The sequence below is a fragment of the Pelophylax lessonae genome (genome assembly GCF_965119305.1).
Source record: "Pelophylax lessonae genome assembly, chromosome: 3".
Lineage (NCBI taxonomy): Eukaryota > Metazoa > Chordata > Amphibia > Anura > Ranidae > Pelophylax > Pelophylax lessonae.
In genome coordinates, this window is record NC_138770.1 from 372146600 (window position 1) to 372167581 (window position 20982).

Sequence of the window (20982 nt, forward strand, 5' to 3'; positions counted from 1 at the left end):
GTAAGTCACCCGGGCAAACAGAAGGTGAGGTCTCCCCAGCTGGGACCCAGACAGGAGTTCAGGACTTTTAGAGACACTGGGGGGGGGGGGGGGTGACATTCCATTCATAGGACAGACAAAAGGAATTGGCAATTTCTTAATCTGGATACTGTAGAATTCTTAAAACAAAAGATACTGTTATTGCTCCCTTATGCCATACTTTACATAAAATGCCCAAATTGGTACAAATAAATATTTTTCAGCTTAAAAACACACAACTCCTATTAAACGTGAGTCATTCTAGCATTTAGAAACTGCTGACATACAGTGAAATTAAATTTTCCTTGTGACTACAATAGCCAGTTCACTTCTGGTGAATAATTGTATTTATTTTTATGATGAGTAATCTACCAGCTCATGAGTTTTATTCCTTTTAGAGACTTACAGATAGTTGCATGCTCTTCTAGAATTTCAATAATTAATTTAAAAATATCCCATGACCCAACAAGAAGGGAATGATTATCTTAACAGCATGATATTCTTTTACTGCAGTTCAATTATCACCACCAAATGCAGACTGCGCAGGAAAAATTAAATGTGTATTTCTTTTTTTATATAATAAAACTGCCTTTATTTAATTGTACAACCTTTACCCCAACGCTGTTTCAGCACGCTGACAGTAAAATATAAATTACTGAACTGAAGGAATACATTGAAAAACACTGAGCATGTGAAATAACCTGAAGACTTCTTTCTTCAACTGTGTTAGCCAGCTTAGTAAAATGAACTTTGTTAACAGAAAAAAAAAATGTTTAAAAGCAGGATCTGAGGTTCTCTTTTAGAAGCAAAAGTTCAGCATAAAAAAAAAAAAAAAAAAAAATCAAAAACTATTTATATATAACATAATAGGACTTCCCATAGGCATGAAACATGCACACATCAATAGTTCACAAAAATCCCTTATTTGCTGTATTTATCCAGCAGTTTCATGTGTGGATTCAAGAATATATCCATCTTCATGCCCAAAATAAAGAAGAAAAGTTTGCAAGTTGTCCATAATGGTGTCACACCAAGAGGTAAACAGCCTTAGATGATCAGGAAGTTCCTTGTCTCTTTTGCTGCTGACTTCTAATGACATCCAGCTGTTTCTTGCATTGCTGATAATACGTAGAAAGACTTTTGTTTTCGTCTAGAAGTTTTTTGTGTTCCTGTACCAGACGAGATGTATTTTGTTGCTCTTTTTCATCCTGGTCTAGTTCAGCTATTAGCTCTTGTCTATAACATGGCACAAAAGATAAATAATTAAATGTCACAATTCTAACTGCTAAAACCCAATATGCATGTTAAAACACTAGCTACTTTCTGTAGTCAACTACTAAAATCTTCCAAAACATAAAAAAAAAATACGCACATCTTCAAGCAGGGTACTTGAACTGTATGTTTTAAGAAAAAAGAGCCGAGCCAGTATTAAAGCTTCAATATTCATTAACATCAGGATGTTCTCAAATCCATTTACTAAAAGTATAGTTACTAGCAGACACTGTTGGCGTTAACTTTTGCCTCCTTTTAAACATATATTCAGGAAACATTTGTGACACTGCTCTGAAGAACAGCTTCCCAACTTAAATCTTTTACTATAAAACTGCTTTTTTTAATATAATTTTATTAGAAAAATTTAGCAAATATACAAGGGAAGAAAGACAAATTGGGTTGTCTCACAAAGTAGGTACTGGGAATACATGTGAACCCTTTACAATAAAGTTTTTATTAAAAAAAAGCGTGTTAAAAACTTTCATTGGAAAAATTTAAAAAGCAAAATCTGCTACAATATTTACCAGAAATTGATACTTACTTTCGCTGCAATAATAATGCAATTTCAGTCTGAACCTTCATATACTCTTGTGCCATTTTGCAGTGCTGCTCAAACACGGCCATAGATTCCTTGGAATTTGGACATGGTGCAAGAGGCTGAAAATAAATCAGATGTGATAAAACCAATCAACTTATTCCTAAATTTATACAATACATCCTGCTAAAATGTGCCTAAACTATTTTATACCTGTAAGCTCTTAAAAAAATGGGATTTTTGTACTTGCCAATAAAATCAATTTCTCTGAGTTCATCGACATAGTGCTCCATAAACCATAACTACTGGGTTATATTACCTCCTCCAGGAGTAGGACTAGGCAGAACAAAAAACACCTAGGTAGGCCCATGGGTGATCCTCAGCTTGGTATATATTCCCTCCCCACCCCTGCTCTAGGTAATCAGTTTTGTAGCAAGCAGTATTAGAAATATCTGAACTCCATAGAGGGGTGGGTTCTGTGTCCATCGATGAATTTAGAGAAATGGATTTTACTGTAAGTACAAAAATCCCATCTTATTCGTTCGACGGACAGTGCTCCATAAATCATTTCTACTGGGATGTCCAAAAGTAGTGCCAAAACAAAAAAAAAAAAAAAGGGGTGGGGAAAATAACTCAAGGCTAAACATAAGTGCCCTTAACTAGGCCACAGGAGCCTTAATCGGGTCACAGGAGCTCCACCTATAAAAAAAAGTTTAAAAGAAAAACACCCCTCAAGAGGAAACCGCTCCTCTTAACCACTTTATCATCGGAGGATTTTGCGGTCTTACGTCCAGGCCACTTTTTGCGATTCGGCACAGTGCGACTTTAACTGACAATTGCGCGGTCGTACGACGCCTTACCCAAACGAAATTTACGTCCTTTTTTTCCCACAAACAGAGCTTTCTTTTGGTATTTGATCACCTGTGCGATTTTTACTTTTTGCGCTATAAACAAAAAAAAGAGCGTAAATTTTGAAAAAATAATATTTTTCAAATTTTTTTATATGAAATTCCCCCCCAAAAAAATTTAAAAAATCAAATTTTTTTTTAAATTTTTGGCCAATTTGTTTTCTGCTACCTATGTTTGGTAAAAAAAAAATCACAATAAGTGTATTTTGATTGGTTTGCGCAAAGGTTATTGTGTTTACTAAGGGAAAGATTTCTGTCATTTTTGGTGTTTTTTTTTTTTTTTTAATGAGTAATGGCGGTGATCTGCGATTTTTTTTGCGGGACTGCGACATTGCGGCGGACAGATCGGACCCTTGACTGACATTTTTGACACTTTTGGGGGTACCAGTGATATTACTAAAGTAATCAGTGCTATAAATATGCACTGTTACTGTAAAAATGACACTAGCAGGGAAGGGGTTAATTTTATTGGAGAGGGAGGGGTTAATGTATGCCTGGTGCTTACTAACGTGTGTGGGGGGAGGTGACTGAGTGACACAGGGACAGATCGCAGGTTCAGTTATGCTGAACCCTGCAATCTGTCACTGTCTGTCACTTAGGAGATCCGCCTGCTTTGTTCACACAAGCGGGCGGATCTCCAAACTTGATTCCCCGACGATCGTGGAAGAGCGGCGGTGATCACCGCCGCTCCTCCCCTTGCCCGACTCCCGTTGTGACTGAATATAGAGGGAGCGAGCCTCCGGCGTTGCGCGTGCGCTGCCCACAAGGGGAGGAGTCCAGCGACGTCGGTCTACGTCGCTGGACAGGAACTAACCACTTTGCCGCAGTAGAGCTCGAGTGAGCGGTCGGCAAGTGGTTAAACAGCAGCCTGAAAAACTTTGTGGCCAAAAGAAGCATCCCCAGATACTAAAGTATCTACCTTATAGAATTTTGTGAAGGTATGCACCAGTGACCAAGTGGCTACCTTGCAAACTTGTGATATTGATGCCTGATGACGGAAGGCCCAAGAAGCATTTAGCGCCCGAGTAGAATTTGCCGTGACAGGTAAAGGTGGAACCTGACCTTTAATGGAATAGGCCTGAGACACCGTCTGTCTGATCGATCTGGAGATGGTAGCCAAAGAAGCGGCCAGCCCTTTTCTTGGTCCATCCGTAACCATAGAAAGCGAGTCTGATCTCCGGAAGGACTCAGTAGTTGCCAGATACACCCGAATCGCATGAACCACATTCAAGGTATGCAAAGCAAATTCCTTAGGATGAGCTGGCTTGGGACACAAGAAAGGCAACATAATGTTCTCATTCAAATGGTGGAAGTCAGAGACAACTTTGGGCAGGAATGATGGACAGGGACAAAGAACAACTTTATCCCTATGGAACACCAAATAGGGACTGCGACTTCCTCTACTGGGATCATGGCTGCTTTATTCAACCTGAAAAGAGGAGGGTCCACCACTGGTGAACAAGTCCACTTTTTTAAAAAGTAACTCCTTAAAAGGGTAACGTACAGCAAAACTTTGGGGACCACAAAAGGGTAATTTAGGTTTTTTCCATTCCTTACAGGAAAACCTGTCAAAATAAGGCACATAAAGGAAACACCTTTGGAGTATGAGGTGACTTATGAATACCAAACGACACAGCCACGTCCGTGGCTACATCAGCCGCATCCTCCATTTTTTTAAGTCTCACGCACTGCAGTGATAAGTGCGTCTACCAACGCTTTTTCCATTTGCTGCTGTGACCATGGGAGGAATCATCCTCACTATCGGGATCAGGGGTGTGATATTAAGTCCCCTTGGACAAACCACGTCCGCGGCGGCATCAGGCTCAGAATGAGATGAGAGACTGAGCAGGGGGAAGGCGGGGGACGCTTCCTCTTAGGCCTTTGCCCACACACCACTTCCACCCGGGACACTAAGGACTGCAGGACCACCGTCAGTGCAACTATGGGAAGCTGGGGTTTCGAGGGACCTGCCACCGCCATGAGGGGGTCAGTGGGGGAGATAGGACCCTGAGGCTCCATTAAAAAAGGAAGACATTGCAGTACAAAAAAGATCTTTTGGCACCACAAAAGGGATCCCCTCAAAGCTCAGGGTACCTATCAGCAGAGAGAGAGAGAGAGGTAACAGGGACCCCCAAGGACACACCCTACCGACTGGAGAAGTGCTGAGAATTCGAACCCAGCATCATCATGGACACCATCCCTGTTCATATGTCCCGGACACAGCAAGAGGAAACTGAGGAGGAGCTTCAACATCCCCACGAGGCTTCGGTCGTCTCCAGCGTCTCCTGGACTAAGGGAAAATGGGCCCGGTGACATCAACAGGCTACACAAACATAGCTGCCATTCTGGGGTAAGCCAGCCTAAGGGAAAATGGACACCATCAGCTACAAATGCTGAAGCATGCTGCCAGGATCTTCCCTGCGTCCTCTGCAAGGGGACCCCCCCCCCCCCCGAAGATAGGACACATATTAGGAGAGACTCTGCTGTGCACTCTGCACCAGTCTCTTCACTGGGACCACCCTGCACTCTAACCACAATGCAAACAGTAGGGCATGCACCTAGGGGTCTCCTACACTAGGACCCCTCCAGACTACCGGGACACACTATCCCAGGACCCTTACAGAGTGGGGATAGTGGGGAAACCCCAGGGGTCTCTGCTGCATTCTCTGCCCTGGGACCCTCACAAGACTCCAGGTCCAGAAAGGGGGGAAAGGGAGTGGGGGAAGCCCAGCTCACTGAGGGATTTAAGGATGGGAGGAGGGAACCCACAGGCAGGTCCGACGGTCCCTGGAGGTTACCCACGTCCACCCCAAAAAACGCCAAAAGGGGAGAGGGGGGACTGTACTTAACCCTTCCATGGTGTGGGTAACGCTGCCCACCGAAGTAGGGAAGCTATCGGCCAAGTGACCGCGGCCAACCTAGCGCGTAGCTGCAGTCTGCACGCGCTCACTGGCCGGGCCCGGCAATTGATTGTAGATCTCCCAAGAGAAAAAACAAAAAAGATGCAAGGATGGAGAGAAAATTGCTAGGACCAGAGATCCCAGCCGGGAGCCTATGTCCTTAATCCTGACTTGACAGATTAAAACTGATTACCTAGAGCAGGGAGGGGGGGGGGGGGTTATATACCAAGCTGAGGACGGCCCATGGGCGTAGGTTGGTGTTTTTTGTTCTACCTAGTCCTACTCCTGGAGGAAGCAAAAAAAACAAAACAAAACAGTAATTATGATTTATGGAGCGCTGTATCCGTCTATGAACTAAAGAGAAATAAGCTGTGTGTTGTTCTGGAAAATATTAGTCCATGACAGACCTGAGTGGTGCTGTTCTAAAATACTTTGTAGCTAAAAAGTAACCGGAATACAGCCCCCTATCCTCTCCAAATCCTTGGTGCTCTGTCAGACGTTACCTGGGCAGCGTTGCTTCAGCTAGTTAATGTCTGCTCTGAAATTAATCTCCCGCATCAGCAGAAACTGTTTCAATGGCAGTTCTATGAACGTTCACAGAATTTGAACTTAAAGTGGAATTAAAGTCCAACACCAACTATGCTTAAAAATGTTTCCTCCCTTCTCCTGCCACCTATCCGGTTTACAAAAACCAGGGAAAGAACCTAAAATGAAGGTACTTAATCAGATCCAAGTAGTTTGACTTAAAATAGGTTATACTTTATTGAATCAATATGCAATAAAATAGTTAATTAGGAAATGTTCAGGGATTTGGTAATTTTGAGGGATGTTTACTTGGGTAGTTATTTTGACAGTTAGTAGTTCCTCGTGAGGACTCTTTTGGATTTATATAGTTACATAGATAGTCAGGTTGAAAAAAAAGACACAAGTCCATCCGGTTCAAACAAAAAAAAACAGTATTGAAAATCCAACCATACAATCCCATATACACAATCCTATACCCAGATTTAAAGCGGAGACAATGTTGTCATTGCCACTGATGGTGTTGGGTGGAGGTTTTGCAGGTGCAATTATAGTTTATACTGTTTTGCTTTTTCTAACTTTTTTATTGCATATTGATTCAAAAAGGTCTAACATTTTTAAGTCCAACTACTTAGATCTCATTAGGTACCTCTTTTAGGTTCTTTCCCTGGTTTTTGTATATAGTTTATCTTGGTATTTGATCCACACTGCATTTCAGTGAGCTAGTGGACTTTACTTATTGTCCCACACAAGTGCTGCGGATATTAGTAACACCTGTTTACTTAATTGTGTTAGATTTAACACTAATCCGATTTAATCTCGGTAAAAAAACGTGTGTATAGTTACCCATTTTTAGTCTACTCCAGTCATGTGATCCCACAGCTCTGGCTTTCCTTTGTCAGTGAGGAGCTGATGCAGGGGAGAGGAGGGAGCGTGGGATAAAGGCTGAAACATGGGAACCTATGAGTGACATCATGGTTCCCAGCCGTTGTCGAGTGCTCCCTGGTACTCCCAGAGCTGTGGGATCATGTGGCCAGACTGGAAAAAAAAAAAAAAAAAAAAACAGGTAAACTTTTTTTTTTTTTACATTGGTTAAGCAGCATAGGTAGGAAGAGAGAACATTTTACGCAGAGCTAGTGATCCCAACAAGAGAGGATGGAGGTGTAATTTCAAAAGTACCTTTTTGTCTTCACTGAAAATCAGTGCTATGTACTGACTACAGTTCCTTGATAAAACCTATTATACTGAACTGCTTAGCACTGGCTTTAACCATCCTGAATGGTAATATACCAAAGATGATTACATTAAGAAATGAGTAAAAGAAGAAATAATGGCTAATGTGACATTTTTAGAATTCAGTTAAAATTCCTGTAGTGATCTTATTCAAGCAAGCCCTAATCTCACTGGATGACTGACAATGGTAAACACAAGTCTATTAGCTTTAATTTTCATATTTGTAAGTGGTCTGAAAAGTAAGATTTTGCAGCAGAAGTAATCTCACCCTCTCCTTCTGTATACAAGAACTAAAGCAGTGATGTGGTCTTCAATTCTACACTTGCTTTGCATGTAAAAGATTACAGAGTCAAAGTTTAAAGCATAACCTAAAAAGTCATGATTACTGGAATAATGACAGTGCACTGCTGTAATGAGTTGCTGGGGAAGCTAAAGAAACAGTCATATTATAAATGGACCAGAGAACAAACAACTCATCAAAAAGTTTACTATGTGTAACTCCTAGCGGATTATTGGGCGGAAGTAAACAAAAAAAAAAAATCCAAAATTGTACTTAATAGACAGCCATACAAGTGACTTTCCTAGTCAGTGTAAACCACCAAAACGATTTGCACACTATATTATTACACAGATTAACAGATAATTATTTAAGGACAGCATTTTTGTATTACAATTTATTCAGTAATTTACATACTGAAGATTCACAAATTAACAGTCCCCATCCTCAAGGATTTTACAATCTGGGGTCTGTATCTTACATACATGAACATACACATTAGGGCCAATTTAGGCAACGCCAATTAACCTACTAGCTTGTCTTTTGAAAATATCTCCCTTTACTTAAATAGTTATAACATCTATAAATTTAAAATTTTTACAAACCTGCAATTGATGGTCGAGTGTAAGGTATGCCATTGGTATAGAGTTATCTGATCCATTGGTATCTGTAACGTAAATGTAGGTATTGGAACTATGCAGTAAGCCCAGCACAAATATTATATCATAAAATAACTTAAAGTGGTTGTAAAGGCAGAAGTTTTTTTATCTTAATGAATTCTATGCATCAAGATAAAAAAGCCTTCTGTGTGCAGCAGCCCCTCAGCCCCCTAATACTTACCTGAGCCAATTCTCGATCCAGGAATGTCCACAAGTCCCTCAGCCATCTGGGACTCTCCCACCTGATTGGCTGAGACACAGCAGCGGTGCAATTTTCTCCCACTGATGTCAATCAAAGTCAGTAAGCCAATGAGGAGAGAGAAGGGTGGGCCCGAACCACAGCTCAGTGTCTAAACAGATACACACAGCTCGGCTCGGGAGCCCCATTGCAAGCTGCTTGCTGTGGGGGGCACTCAACAGGAGAGAGGAGCCAGGAGAACCAAAGAGGGACCCGAGAAGAGAAGGTTCTGGACTGCTCTGTGCAAAACTACAGCACAGAGCAGGCAATTTGTTATTTTTTTTAGAAAAAAAGACTTTAGAATCACTTTAACATGTAGTTTATTTTTTTTCATATCCTGGGCTAAACTCTTTAATGCTGTACCACTGGCTACAAAAGAAGCAAGTCCAGAAAAAACATAGCATAACATCTTCTATTTTCTCTAAAAATACTCTACCAAAGCAAAGCTTAACCACTTGCTGACTGCGCTATAGCCAAATGATGGCTACAGAGTGGTCGTCCAGTTCTGGGAGGCCAACATATGACAGCCTCCCGTGATCGCGCCCGCTACAGGGTGTAGGCTACTGGGAGCCTCCAGACACTGCCAAACAGATTGAGATAAAGAGACAATTAGTGATTCTTTACCACGTGATCAGTTGTGTCTAATCACAGTTGATCACAATGTCAACAGATGGTTAGTGGCTCTCTTCAGCGCTCCTTCTCACGCTGTCCGCGTGTGGAGGAGAGGAGAAAAGAGCAGATAATCAGCTTCTGCAAAAGTGCGGCTAATCGGGGCCCACCACTGCTGCCAATCAGTGCCCACCAATGCTTCCTCATCAATATGACCATCAGTGCTGCCTACCCATAACCATCTATGCCCAGCAGTGCCGCCTCAGTGCCACATATCAGTACACATCAGTGCTGCCTCGCAGTGCACCATATCAGTGCCCATCAGTGCAGCCTATCCATGCCCATAAATGCCCAGCAGTGCAGCCTCATCAGTGCACCATATCAGTGCAGCCTATCAGTTCCCAACAGTGAAGGATAAAAGTTACCTGTATGTAAAATTTTAAAACACTACGAAATTTTTTTTTATTTTTTTTATAAGTTTCGGTCTTTATTCGCTTATTTAGCAAAAAAATAAAAAACCCAACGGTGATTAAATAACACTAAAAGAAATCTCTATTTGAGGGGAAAAAATAACAACGTTGTTGTTGTTTGGGTACAGTGTTGCATGACCGCACAATTGTCAAAGCGCGACAGCGCTGAAAGCTGAAAATTGGCCTGGTCAGAAAGAGGAGTAGACCAGTGGTTAATCAATAGCAGAATGGGTTCACCTGGTCTACTGTAAAAACTAGATCTTATACTTATGTCTCTGCACAACTATTAAAGTAAAATAAAGGCAAAACTCTTTTTGTTTGGATAGAGTAGGGATGGAAGAGAACACCCATTAGCTTTTTATTGCTGTCCGTGCCCGGGAGATTCATCCTCTCTATTTGTCCTGTCTACCATTATTACTGAAAGTAAAACAAAATCTAAAATTTTGGGTTGTCCCCAGAAATGTAATAGGAAAAATGGAAATCTTCCAATGAGGACACTAGTTCTGGTGACCCCAAGGGATTCTCTTTAATTTGCAGGGATTTCGTCTCACTTCCTGTTTTGGCTATGTGACAGAAAGTGAAGGTAATTCTCCCCAATTGGACAGATGGCAAAAAGAAACAAAAAAAAAAAAAAAACAACACACCTAACAGGGGTTATCACCCTCACTTTATTCTATGAAAATAGAAAAAAAAAAGTTTTGCCTACAACTCTACTAAAAAAAAACATGAAGCAAAAATTATAGGTGAGAATATCCCTATACGGCAAAAATAGTTGCAACGTTTTAACAAACAGCCTCATAAACCAGAACAAAATTTGGCAGACTGAGCATTTAACTGGTAAACTGGGGAGGGGAGGAGAGGCTTCTCTAGCACTGAAACACCACATTTCCATAGTTGCAGCAAAAAAAAAAAAAGTACCTTATGCAAGTCAAGTTCAGTATAATAAATTCATACCAAAAATGCAATCTGGCCAAAACTTAAATTCTCAAATTTGTCCACTTAAGTCTACCTTAATAGATTCAGCAACTAGGTGTGGTTTAGACTGGGATGATGATAATCGGGCTTCCATTCCCAGACTACATTTCCCATCCACTTGTGAAATCAGAGCTAGCAGTTTCCATTGATACCGCACGGGGCAGGGAAAGTGAGAAAAGGAAAAAAGGTAGCTACTGAAATCTTTTGCAATACAAGCAGATATCTCTGCACCGCTTGGCTTGCATGGAATAAGGACGTGGTGGTGTACAGGGGGAAGTGCAGTGGAGTACAGCAGGAAGTGCTTCCTCAGAGACAAATGATTGTCTCCTCTCTAACGGCTGTCAGAGGCTTGACAGAAGCTGCTGTGAACCTGGCTAATGCTTGTTAACACTGTCATTCAGCTGGGAGAGGAATGCGAGCAAATGGCTGAAAAACATAAATCATAATGGAATGTTAAATAGCTTAAGTGTACTCACAGGGTATTTCTGACTGTGGGGGAAAGCACAGTTGTCCTTTAAAGAGGACGTAAACCCTCCTCTGCAACTTTTACCTATAGGTAAGCCTATGATAAGGATTACCTATAGGTACTGTAAATATCTCCTAAACATGCACAGTTTAGGAGATATTTACCTTACATGCAGCCAGTGACATCACTGGCGCATGCGCTCTGAAGGAACGGCCGCTGGTGCAGTTCCTTCAGAGCCCCGTTCCGTGCCTGTTGGCTCCCGCGCGCATGCCCGGGAGTAACGTAATTGCGGGTCTGGCCAATCAGATGGCCGGATGCCGCGATCCCGGAAGACTGGCGACTGAACATGTCGCCCCGTCATACAGGTAAGCGGGCGGCACGGCGGGGGCTCGTTCTAAGGTAAGTATTTCATAATGAGCTAGTATGCGATGCATTCTAGCTCATTATGTGTTTCTCTTTCAGGTTGGAAAAAAAATAAAACATTTTTAATGAGTTTACAACCTCTTTAAAAATTCTTTGGATCTTTGTGTTTGCTTTTGACCCAGTACATTTATACTTTTTGTTAAAATACAAATTGGGAAGTTTTCAAGACCATTAGTACAACAGATCTACAGGAGAGCAGACTGTAAAGATATCTGCTTACCTGAATCTTCGGGACCCCATGGAATACCACGTTGAGGCTTGTCAGGGATTGGTCCCGAGGTAGTAATCATCCTCACACTAGGACTTGAGGATCGGCTGCTACTTCTACTCTCCTAAATGGCACACAGGAAGAGTAAATAATACCATTACAAGGTTACAGCGCAGGTTAATTTTAGCTGTTTAAATAGGTGTGAAGTAGCAATGACATCAAAAAAGGCATTGACAGAAATCATAGTAAATGCATAAAAAATGTTGATAAAATATAGGGAAATGTAGATTTGAAATAAATTTGTTCTGTGCAACTCCATCCATCCCCTGAACATGCCCTCCTATGGTATCTTTCCAACTTGTTTATTCCTTTCTTTGGAAGCTATCCATCTATCTGGTTGCAGAAGCTTTTTCCTGTATTCACACTGACTGTTCACGCTCATGGAGACCGCTTCATGTCCAGAAACCTCACTTAAACAGTACTATTTGTTATGTTGTGTTCCTGTGCTGGTTTCTTTTCACCCTTTCCTCTTCTCACCCTACCTAAAATTCTTAAAAAAATAAAATGATTTTTAAATGTTAAAATGACACACAAAAAGAGGAGGAGGATAACATTTGGTTAAGGCAGCCTTTTTCAACCAGGGTACCTTGAGGTTTCTTCAGGAGTGCCTTGGCAAAATGCCTAAAAATTGCACAAAAATTGTATACAAGCCGGCCTGTGGATGAAGGCTGCCTTTTTAGTTACACCAAATCATAGGTTTTCATTGTGCAGCATTACAACCTTCTAGCTGCTGGTGTCCTAACAACCAATGGCATCAGTCGATAGGGAGGATGTCAGTCGCCTGCATAGCATCCCTGCCCCTCTCCATCAGCTTTGGGGTCACATTAGCTGAGTGATGGAGAGAAACAGAGAGCAGAGAAACATTGGAATACTAGTCAGAACCAGTTTGAAAAAGTGTATTTGCTTTGGAATAATAAATCACCTCCAACGGTGGGTGTCCTTCTTGGACTTGTGGATGTTGCTGCAATATGTACAATTAGAATAGCTTTTACATTTTAAAATGGGGCGCCTCCAGACTGTTTATAATTTTATTTTTTTCACTTTTAAATCTTTATTAAAAGGTACAATTTACATTTACAATTCTCATTTATTACACATATCAATATAAACCCCATAAATTCGTAGCTTAAAAAAAAAAAAAAAAAATATATATATATATATATATATATATATATATATATATATATATATATATATATCTCCATATCTTTACTCTTTCCCATTGACTGTTTATAATTTTAAAGGTGCCTCGAGACTGTCCATAATTTTTAAAGGGTGCCTTGACTAAAAAAAAAGGTTGAGAAACACAGCAAGTATGTCAATTGGCTATACATAATTATTGTATGTGGAGGAAAAATAAAAAAGCTCCAAAAACAAACAGTACAAGAGAACTATAGGTTTTATCATCTTAAATACATTTTCATGATGCTAAAATCTATGTTGTGTATATTATACTATTTGCCATCTGCTACTTATCCATATTGTAAGTTTTACACATGTAAAACAAAGGAAAGGTTTACGTAAACTAATTGCAAGGATGGTAAATGTGTACATACTAGGACTGTCTATACGTAAATGATGACTTATGTTATGATGGGATAGTTATACAAGACTGTACAATGCATTATAACGGCCAATTACAAAGCTATGGATTCCCAAAGTCAATGTTATACAATTTCAGGTTACAGAAAACATTACTGCTTCTTTTAGGGCCAGTTCACACCAGAACGCCTTCAAAACGCATTGCGCTTGTGATTTGAAGGAGGTATCAGTGTTAACTTAGCGACAGTTGCAAAACACAGTGTGTGCCTGCACTGGATCGCATGGTACAGTGCATTTTTTAAAGTTGCAGTCCAGCACAATTTATTTGAATGGGCTGAAAACCCACTGCACCCAGATCGCATGCGAATCGCACAGGAACGCACAGCGCATTCATGGTGTGAATTGGCTCTTACACTATTTCATAGAACTATAAAGCTTAAATTGCACACATTCATTTAAAATAATTGGTGAACAAAGGAAAATGCAATTACATATTCATCTAGGCTATCAGTGTTCCTCACCTGACTGGACTCAGTTCCAATAATGCTGACGTCTTGAACAGATTTGCGCCTTTGCTGCCCGTTGCCTGCTGGATAATAAACAAAAAATGAATTACCAAATGCTGCCCTCACATGCAAATGAGGGTTGCAAATGTGGAAGCTTGAAATCTGTACATGTCCAAAGGCCGAAAGAAATCAAGGGATCGACACAAGGCACGAATGACAGCTGCAGCATTTCAAAGTGAGAAGAAGTGGCCAACAGACTATATTCCTAGACAATAACCACTCCTAGCACACAAACAGGCAGTTCTCTCTTCCACCATCTTCTGTGCATTTGCTGTCCAAGGCTGATGACGGCATCTATTTCCAGGACCTTACGTGATAAGGCTTCTGACCTAATGTGTCTACAGCAAACCTCAAAGATTTCTGAACTGCTTTCATTTTACCTTAGTAAATAAATGCCAAACATAGGTCTCCTTTCATCCTGTAGCAAAAATAGCTTTAACCCCACTGACACTACAGCTCTCTCAGTTACGTAAAAATCACATCTTGCTGTCAGTATGTTAGAGAATATAGTATTCATCCACTCCTGCTTATCACCTGCTAGCAGCACTCAAACTTCTGCCATCTATGCTCATAATAATAAAAGGGATATTTTAACACAACACATGCTTAAGGGAAGAGAATGTGTAAACCACCAAGGGCATTTACAAGCATTTTTTTCTTTTCAGAAGGCATTACGTAATGTTTGTGTTTTGTGCAAGGAGGGAAATCAGTAAGTAGAAGGGAATCCTGGATGGTTTCAAGCAACAGCTGAGACAATGCTTTGAATTCTTTCTTCACAATGCACAACTGCATGTTGTTTCATAGTAGCTGTAGGTCAAACATTTGCTATGGATTCCACCCCAGGAGCTGACAGTTTCTAGAATGACCACAAATCTGTCTCATCGGTTTACCCTCTACAACAACATCCTATTCTAAACATTATAAATAGTGGAAAACCAAAGTTCAATATTGCAAAGCAGGCCATATTTTGAAAGGATATTCTTTTACAATTAGAATGTAAAATGTAATAAATTAGAGAGACAGGTAAATAGGTCTAAGTTTAAATCTATCACCAACAACTGCGTTTATTTCTTCTTTAAAAAACCTAAACAGAGAGTGTATAGGGGTGTTAGTTACAGTGTTTGGCCTTTTTGATTTCTACATCCATTAGGATGTGCCCGATTCTGAATGCGCTCTTGCAGTTGAATAGTCAAGGTTACATGGAATGCACCTAGTAGAACTGGGGGCATAACCACTGATTTTCATTACATGCTTTCCAGGGCTGCACTGAAGTAGTTTGCTGTATACAATATAAATCATTAAGCTCTTGTCAATCAAGTAGGTATAGTGAGCAGCATTCCCCCCCCCCCCCCCACACAAACTGCCTTTATTCTGTAATCTACAGGATTTTGCACATTTATGCTTAAGACTGGTACTTTTTATTAATCTGTAGCAAGCTGTAAGTACCAAGTCACCAACTTAGGGATTTTAAGGCTAAATTAAAATGGGTTAATTTTTTTTTTTTTTTTACCAAGTCCTAAAAAGATCAAAAATCCTGTACTTTTAGACCCTAAGGCCCCTTTCACACGGGCACCCCCACTGAGCAAGAATACGCTTGCTCAGCGAGGGATGATAGGTCTGCTTCTGCTCCGCAATGCAGAGCGGACACAGTCCTGCTCTCCACTATAAGGTAATTGGATGGAAACGGATCGCCTGTCCGTTTCCATTAGATCTGTCGGACCGATGGAAAATAGGACCACCATCTGTTTTTGGTGGACAGGATCGGTTCAGATGGCAGTGTCAGCAGACCTGTGCCCGCTCCATGGAGGACAATCCAGGGTTAGATCAGGTCTGCCTAAAAAACTGACAGCGGACCTGATCGAACAGCCCATGTGAAAGGGGCCTTACACCTGCTTACACTGGTTCTGCTCTTGGAAACGTGGTTCAGAGGCTGCTACTCTGCCATGATCTTTTAACTGTATAACTAAGGCTGGCCATACATTATACAATTTTCTTGTACAATCTTGCTTTAGATTTACCAAAACTATATGCCCTGAAAAAGCATTCATACCCCTTGAAAGTTTCTACATTTTGACATGTTACAACCAAAAACGTAAATGTATTTTATTGGGATTTTATTTGATAGACCAATACAAAGTGGAACATAATTGTAAAGCGTAAGGAAAATGATAAATGGTTGTCAACATTTTTTTACAAATAAATGTGAAAAGTGTGGCGTGCATTTGTATTCAGCCCCCTTTACTTTAGTCAATACTTAGTTGAACCACCTTTCACTGCAATTTCAGCGACAAATCTGGTGTTCTCGGCATTCGGCCAATAAGAGAAAAAGGTGCCGATAATGGCACAGAAAATGCACACAATTTTGTGGTGATTTTACTGTGCGTATGGTGTGTTTTTCATAGGCCATGTGACTCCGTATAAAACTGTATAAAAATGTAACACTGGTGCGTTGATGCCTTTTCAATGCATTTTAACAGGGAGCTGCTTTTTTTGTGCAGTTTTTTCGCTGACCAAAAATGCAGCAAGCAGGATTTTTAACACCACGATGAAAGGACCAGTGTGAAGACACACACAATTTAAAGGGATACATTTTTCTTGAGCTTTTCTTGCGCTAAAGGTGGCAATAATAATAATAAATGCATATTCATTTAAATTAATTAAAAAGTCACATATAATACAATTCTGTATAAAAATATAAATATTGTCTTGAAGTTTCTGGAACACTGTGTTGCCTAATAGCGAAAATCACTGGGATGATATTCCCCCTCAAAGTAGACCTAGCACTCTTAAATCTGGGCATTGAGCAATTCCCTACACAATATCGGGCAGTAATTACTCATATTTTGATTGCAGCAAGACTATCGATCACCTCAAAGTGGAAAACGATAGAAGCACCAAAGCTTAAGGATTTCGTTAATAAAGTAACCATTACACTTACGAAAAATTCTTTGCCTATTCAAGTGGCTCACTCACCCGCTTCTTGAATGTGTGGCAGTGTGGGCTACACACTATCCAGAACCCTTCTCTTAAACAGGAGATGTCCAAGATTGACTACTTTTTGATGAAAACTATTATGATCTTACTGGTAGTAAATTTTGTTAGACTTCATTCGATTGTGTTTAACTTTTTCGAGTTGTCTATCTGGCTCTAACATACATTCGCTTGCATTTCTGCGATGGAGCTTCCTTTTTTTTTTTTTTCTTGTGTTCCTCTCAAGAGCTCGGACACAGTTTGAGCTCTCATTGGGGGTGTCTGGATCTGTTGGGCACTGGGACCCGGAGGATTGGGTGCACTTACTATATCGAGATTTACTGACTGTTTTTCAGGGCGCTACCGTCAGCGGAGATGCTCTTATTCCCTTACTTGTTGTGAGCCTGTATACCTGAAGGTACATCGTTGTACTTCTATTTTCTTGTTGATTTCCTGTATATGTACTGTTTGAACTGTTTTGTATGCCTTTGAAATTCTCAATAAAAACGAATTAAATAGAAAAATATAAATATTTTTTAAAAACAAATTTTTCGTTTTGGTTTTTGGCTAAGTACATCCTGCATTTTCAGCTTTGGCACCAAAATTTCCATTTGGTGCACATCTAATCTCCACCAGCTTTGCACATCTACAGAGTTAAATTTTTGCCCATTTTTCTCTGCAAAATAGCTCAAGCTCTGTCAGATTGGATGGAGAGCGACTGTGAACAGCAATTTTCAAGTCTTGCCACAGATTCTAAATTGGATTTAGGTCTGGACTTTGACTGGGCCATTCTAGCATATGAATATGCCTTGATCCAAACCATTCCATTCAAGCTCTGGCTGTATGTTTAAGGTCCTTGTCCTGCTGGAAGGTGAACCTCCACCCCAGTCTCAAGTCTTTTGCGAACTCTAACAGGTTTTCTTCTAAGATTGCCCTGTAATTGGCTCCAGCCTTCTTCCCATCAACTCTGTCCAGCTTACCTGTCCCTGCCAGGGACAATAAAGCACCCCTGCTGCTCCCATGTTTCGCAATGGGTGTGGTGTGTTCAGGGTTATGTGCAATGTTACTTTTCTGCCACACACAGCATTTTGCTTTTAGGCCAGAAAGTTCAATTCTGGTCTCATCTGACCAGAGCACCTTCTTCGGCGTTTGCTATGTCCCCCCATCATGGCTTCTGCAAACTGCAAACAGGACTTATGGCTTTCTTTCAACAACTGTTTTCTTCTTGCCACTCTTCCATAAAGGCCAGATTTGTGGAGTGCACTACTAATAGTTGTTCTGTGGACAGATTTTTCCACCTGAGCTGTGGATCTCTGCAGCTCCTCCAGAGTTACCATGGGCCTCTTGGCTGCTTCTCTGATTAATGTTCTCCTTGCCCGGCCTGTCAGTTTAGGTGGACGGCCATGTCTTGGTAGGTTTGCAGATGTGCCATACTCTTTCCATTTTCGGATGATGGATTGAACAGTGCTCTGTGAGATGTTCAAAGCTTGGGAAATGTTTTTAATTATCTAACCCTGCTTTAAACTTCTCCACAACTTTATCCCTGACCTGTCTGGTGTGTTCCTTGGCCTTCATGATGCGGTTTGTTCACTACAGGTGGAGTCTATTTTCTAACCAGGTGACTTCTGAAGGCATTTGTTTCCACTAGATTTTAGTTAATAAAGGGGGCTGAATACAAATGCACGCCACACTTTTCAGATATTTGTAAAAAATGTTATAAGATTTCATTCCACTTCACATTTATGTGCAAATTGGTGTTGGTTTATCACTTAAAATCCCGATAAAATACATTTATGTTTTTGGTTGTAACATGAACAAAACGTGGAACATTTTAAGAGGTATGAATACTTTTTCAAGGCACTGTAATATGAGGACAAACTTAAACACTTTCAACTTGTATGCAACCAGGCAAGCCCTTGCACAACATGAAAGTAGGTTGAAGGTAAACCTAAAGGAAATTAAATAAGAAAATTGTATAATATATTGCTAGCCTAAAGCCATCCACAGACGGTTCAAATATTGGCCAGGTTCAGCAGGAGCCAGGTGAGATTCAAACCATGTATGGGCAGGCTGAATGTACCTAAGTTAATCAATCAACTTGAGTACAACCAGTCCGTCGGATTTTACATGCGATTATTGATAGCGCCTGTTACAGCCGCTGGCAATATTTATGGTGTTCTTGCAGAGGGAGAACACGACTCCGCAGGAGGAGTTCCCTCATCAACACTGCCTGTGTTGATGGGGGAATCAAGTGGTTTTCTTTGCTGCAACCTGATCGCTCTGTCTATGGCTGTCCTTAGTGGGATGGGGTGTTCTCTTTAGTGTTTCTTTAGTCTCAATTCAGGTGATTTGGCTTCACTAGACTGAAATCCTCTCATAATGTTCCAAACTAGTATATCATTTTCAATAAAATGTGATTTTTGACTTACCATAAAATCCATTTCTCTGCGTTCATTGACAGACACAGCTTCTTAGGATTCTTTACCAGTGGGTTATACTGCCCTCTACAGGAGTAGGACACCAGACAGAAAAAGAACTTGACTACACTTTTGGGCAGGAGGTATACTCTCCCTCTCTGCTATAGGTACTCTGTTTTGTTACAAGTAGTGTCAGAAGTATTACAACTCCATAGAGGGGTGGGTGCTGTGTCCATTAATGAAAGCAGAGAAATGGATTTTACGATAAGTCAAAAATCCCATTTTCTCTTTCGTTCATTGACGGACACAGCTTAGCATTCTTGACTATTGGGACGTCCCAAAGCAGTGTCAAACATGGGGGTGGGAACAGCCAAAAATTCCCAAAGCTAAAACAGTAGCCAACCAGGCAACAGGAAACAACAACTGGAGTCCACCTGAATAATACACCCTGAAAGAGGGAACAGACCCTCTAAACAGCAGCCTGCAAAACCTTGGGGCCAAATGAAGCATCTGCAGATGCCAACACATCCACCTTATAAAATTTAGTGAAGGTGTGCACTGACGACTAGGTGGCCGCTTTGCAAACCTGCGTCACTGATGCCTGATGACGGAGGGCCCAAGAAGCACTAATCGCCCGAGTAGAGTGTGCCTTGAGAGGGAAAGGAGGAAAATGATCCTTGATCGAATAGGACTGAGTCACCGTCTATCTGATTAATCTGGAAATGGTCACAGAAGAAGCAGAAAGTCCTTTTCTTGGCCCATCCGTGATCACAAATAGGGAGTCTGACTTCCGAAAAGACTCTGTAGCTGCCAGGTACACCTGAATCGCCTGAACCACATTCAAGGCATGCAACACAATTTCCTTAGGATGTTTGGGCATGGGACACAGGGAAGGCAACACAATGCCTTCATTTAAATAGAAATCAGAGACCACTTTTGGAAGGAACGACGGACAGGGGCGAAGCACCACCTTATCTTACTGAATCACCAAGTAAGGGGTACGAAAAAAAACACACCGCCAGTTCCGACACCCTGCGAGCAGAGGTGATAGCCACCAAAAAAGCCACCTTATGAGACAGCGTAAGCAGGGAAATCTCCAGAATATTTTCAAAGGGAGGCTTCTAGAGAAATAAAAGCACCAAGTTCAGATCCCAGGGCGGTAGACGAGACTGCACCAGTAGAGTCAGATGTTGAACCCCTTGAATAAAAGGTACGCACCAAAGAGTGCGTGGTCAGGGGTCGCTGAAAGAAGACCGCCCAAGGACAACACCCGACCTTCGATAGTACTGAAGGCCATTTTCTGCTCAATCCCCCTTTGAAGGAAGGTCAAGCCACCAAAAAAGAGCAAGGGTGGAACCAATCGACTCCCACCATGAAATGTACGCTTTCCACATATGATGGTAGATCAGCCTAGGAGGTAAACCTCCTAGCCTTCAGCAATGTCAGAATCACTGACGCAGGCAAACCTCTATCCTTCAGCACCTGGTTTTCAATAACCAAGTAGTCAAAGCCAGTGACTGTAAAGCAGGATAGAAGTTATGTCCTTGGGACAACAGATCCTCCCTGAGAGGCAGTCTCCAAGGGACGTCAGCGACCAGCCGCACCAGGTCGCCATACAAAGACCGGCGAGGCCAGTCTGGGTCCACTAGAATGACCAGAATCCCTTCTGCCTCAATCCCGCGCAAGAACCTCAGCAGAAGCTTGAGAGGAGGGA

General features: G+C 41.2%; 1 protein-coding gene across 4 annotated transcripts in view; it reads right to left on the reverse strand.

Annotated features, from left to right (window-relative positions):
- Nucleotides 1-581: 581 nt before the first annotated feature.
- Nucleotides 582-20982, reverse strand: part of MAP3K7 (mitogen-activated protein kinase kinase kinase 7) — a 100477-nt gene continuing 80076 nt past the window's right edge. For 2 of the 4 annotated variants that reach the window (XM_082250243.1, XM_082250241.1), the window contains 5 exons: nucleotides 13837-13901; nucleotides 11726-11837; nucleotides 8271-8332; nucleotides 1832-1947; nucleotides 582-1254 (listed from right to left, as the gene is read on the reverse strand). In XM_082250243.1, the coding sequence (XP_082106369.1) occupies nucleotides 1074-1254; nucleotides 1832-1947; nucleotides 8271-8332; nucleotides 11726-11837; nucleotides 13837-13901 (536 nt within the window). In that variant the 3' untranslated portion in view covers nucleotides 582-1073. Of the gene's footprint in view, nucleotides 1255-1831; nucleotides 1948-8270; nucleotides 8333-11725; nucleotides 11838-13836; nucleotides 13905-20982 lie in introns of all 4 variants that reach the window. The other 2 variants (XM_082250242.1, XM_082250240.1) reach the window with 1 other exon arrangement.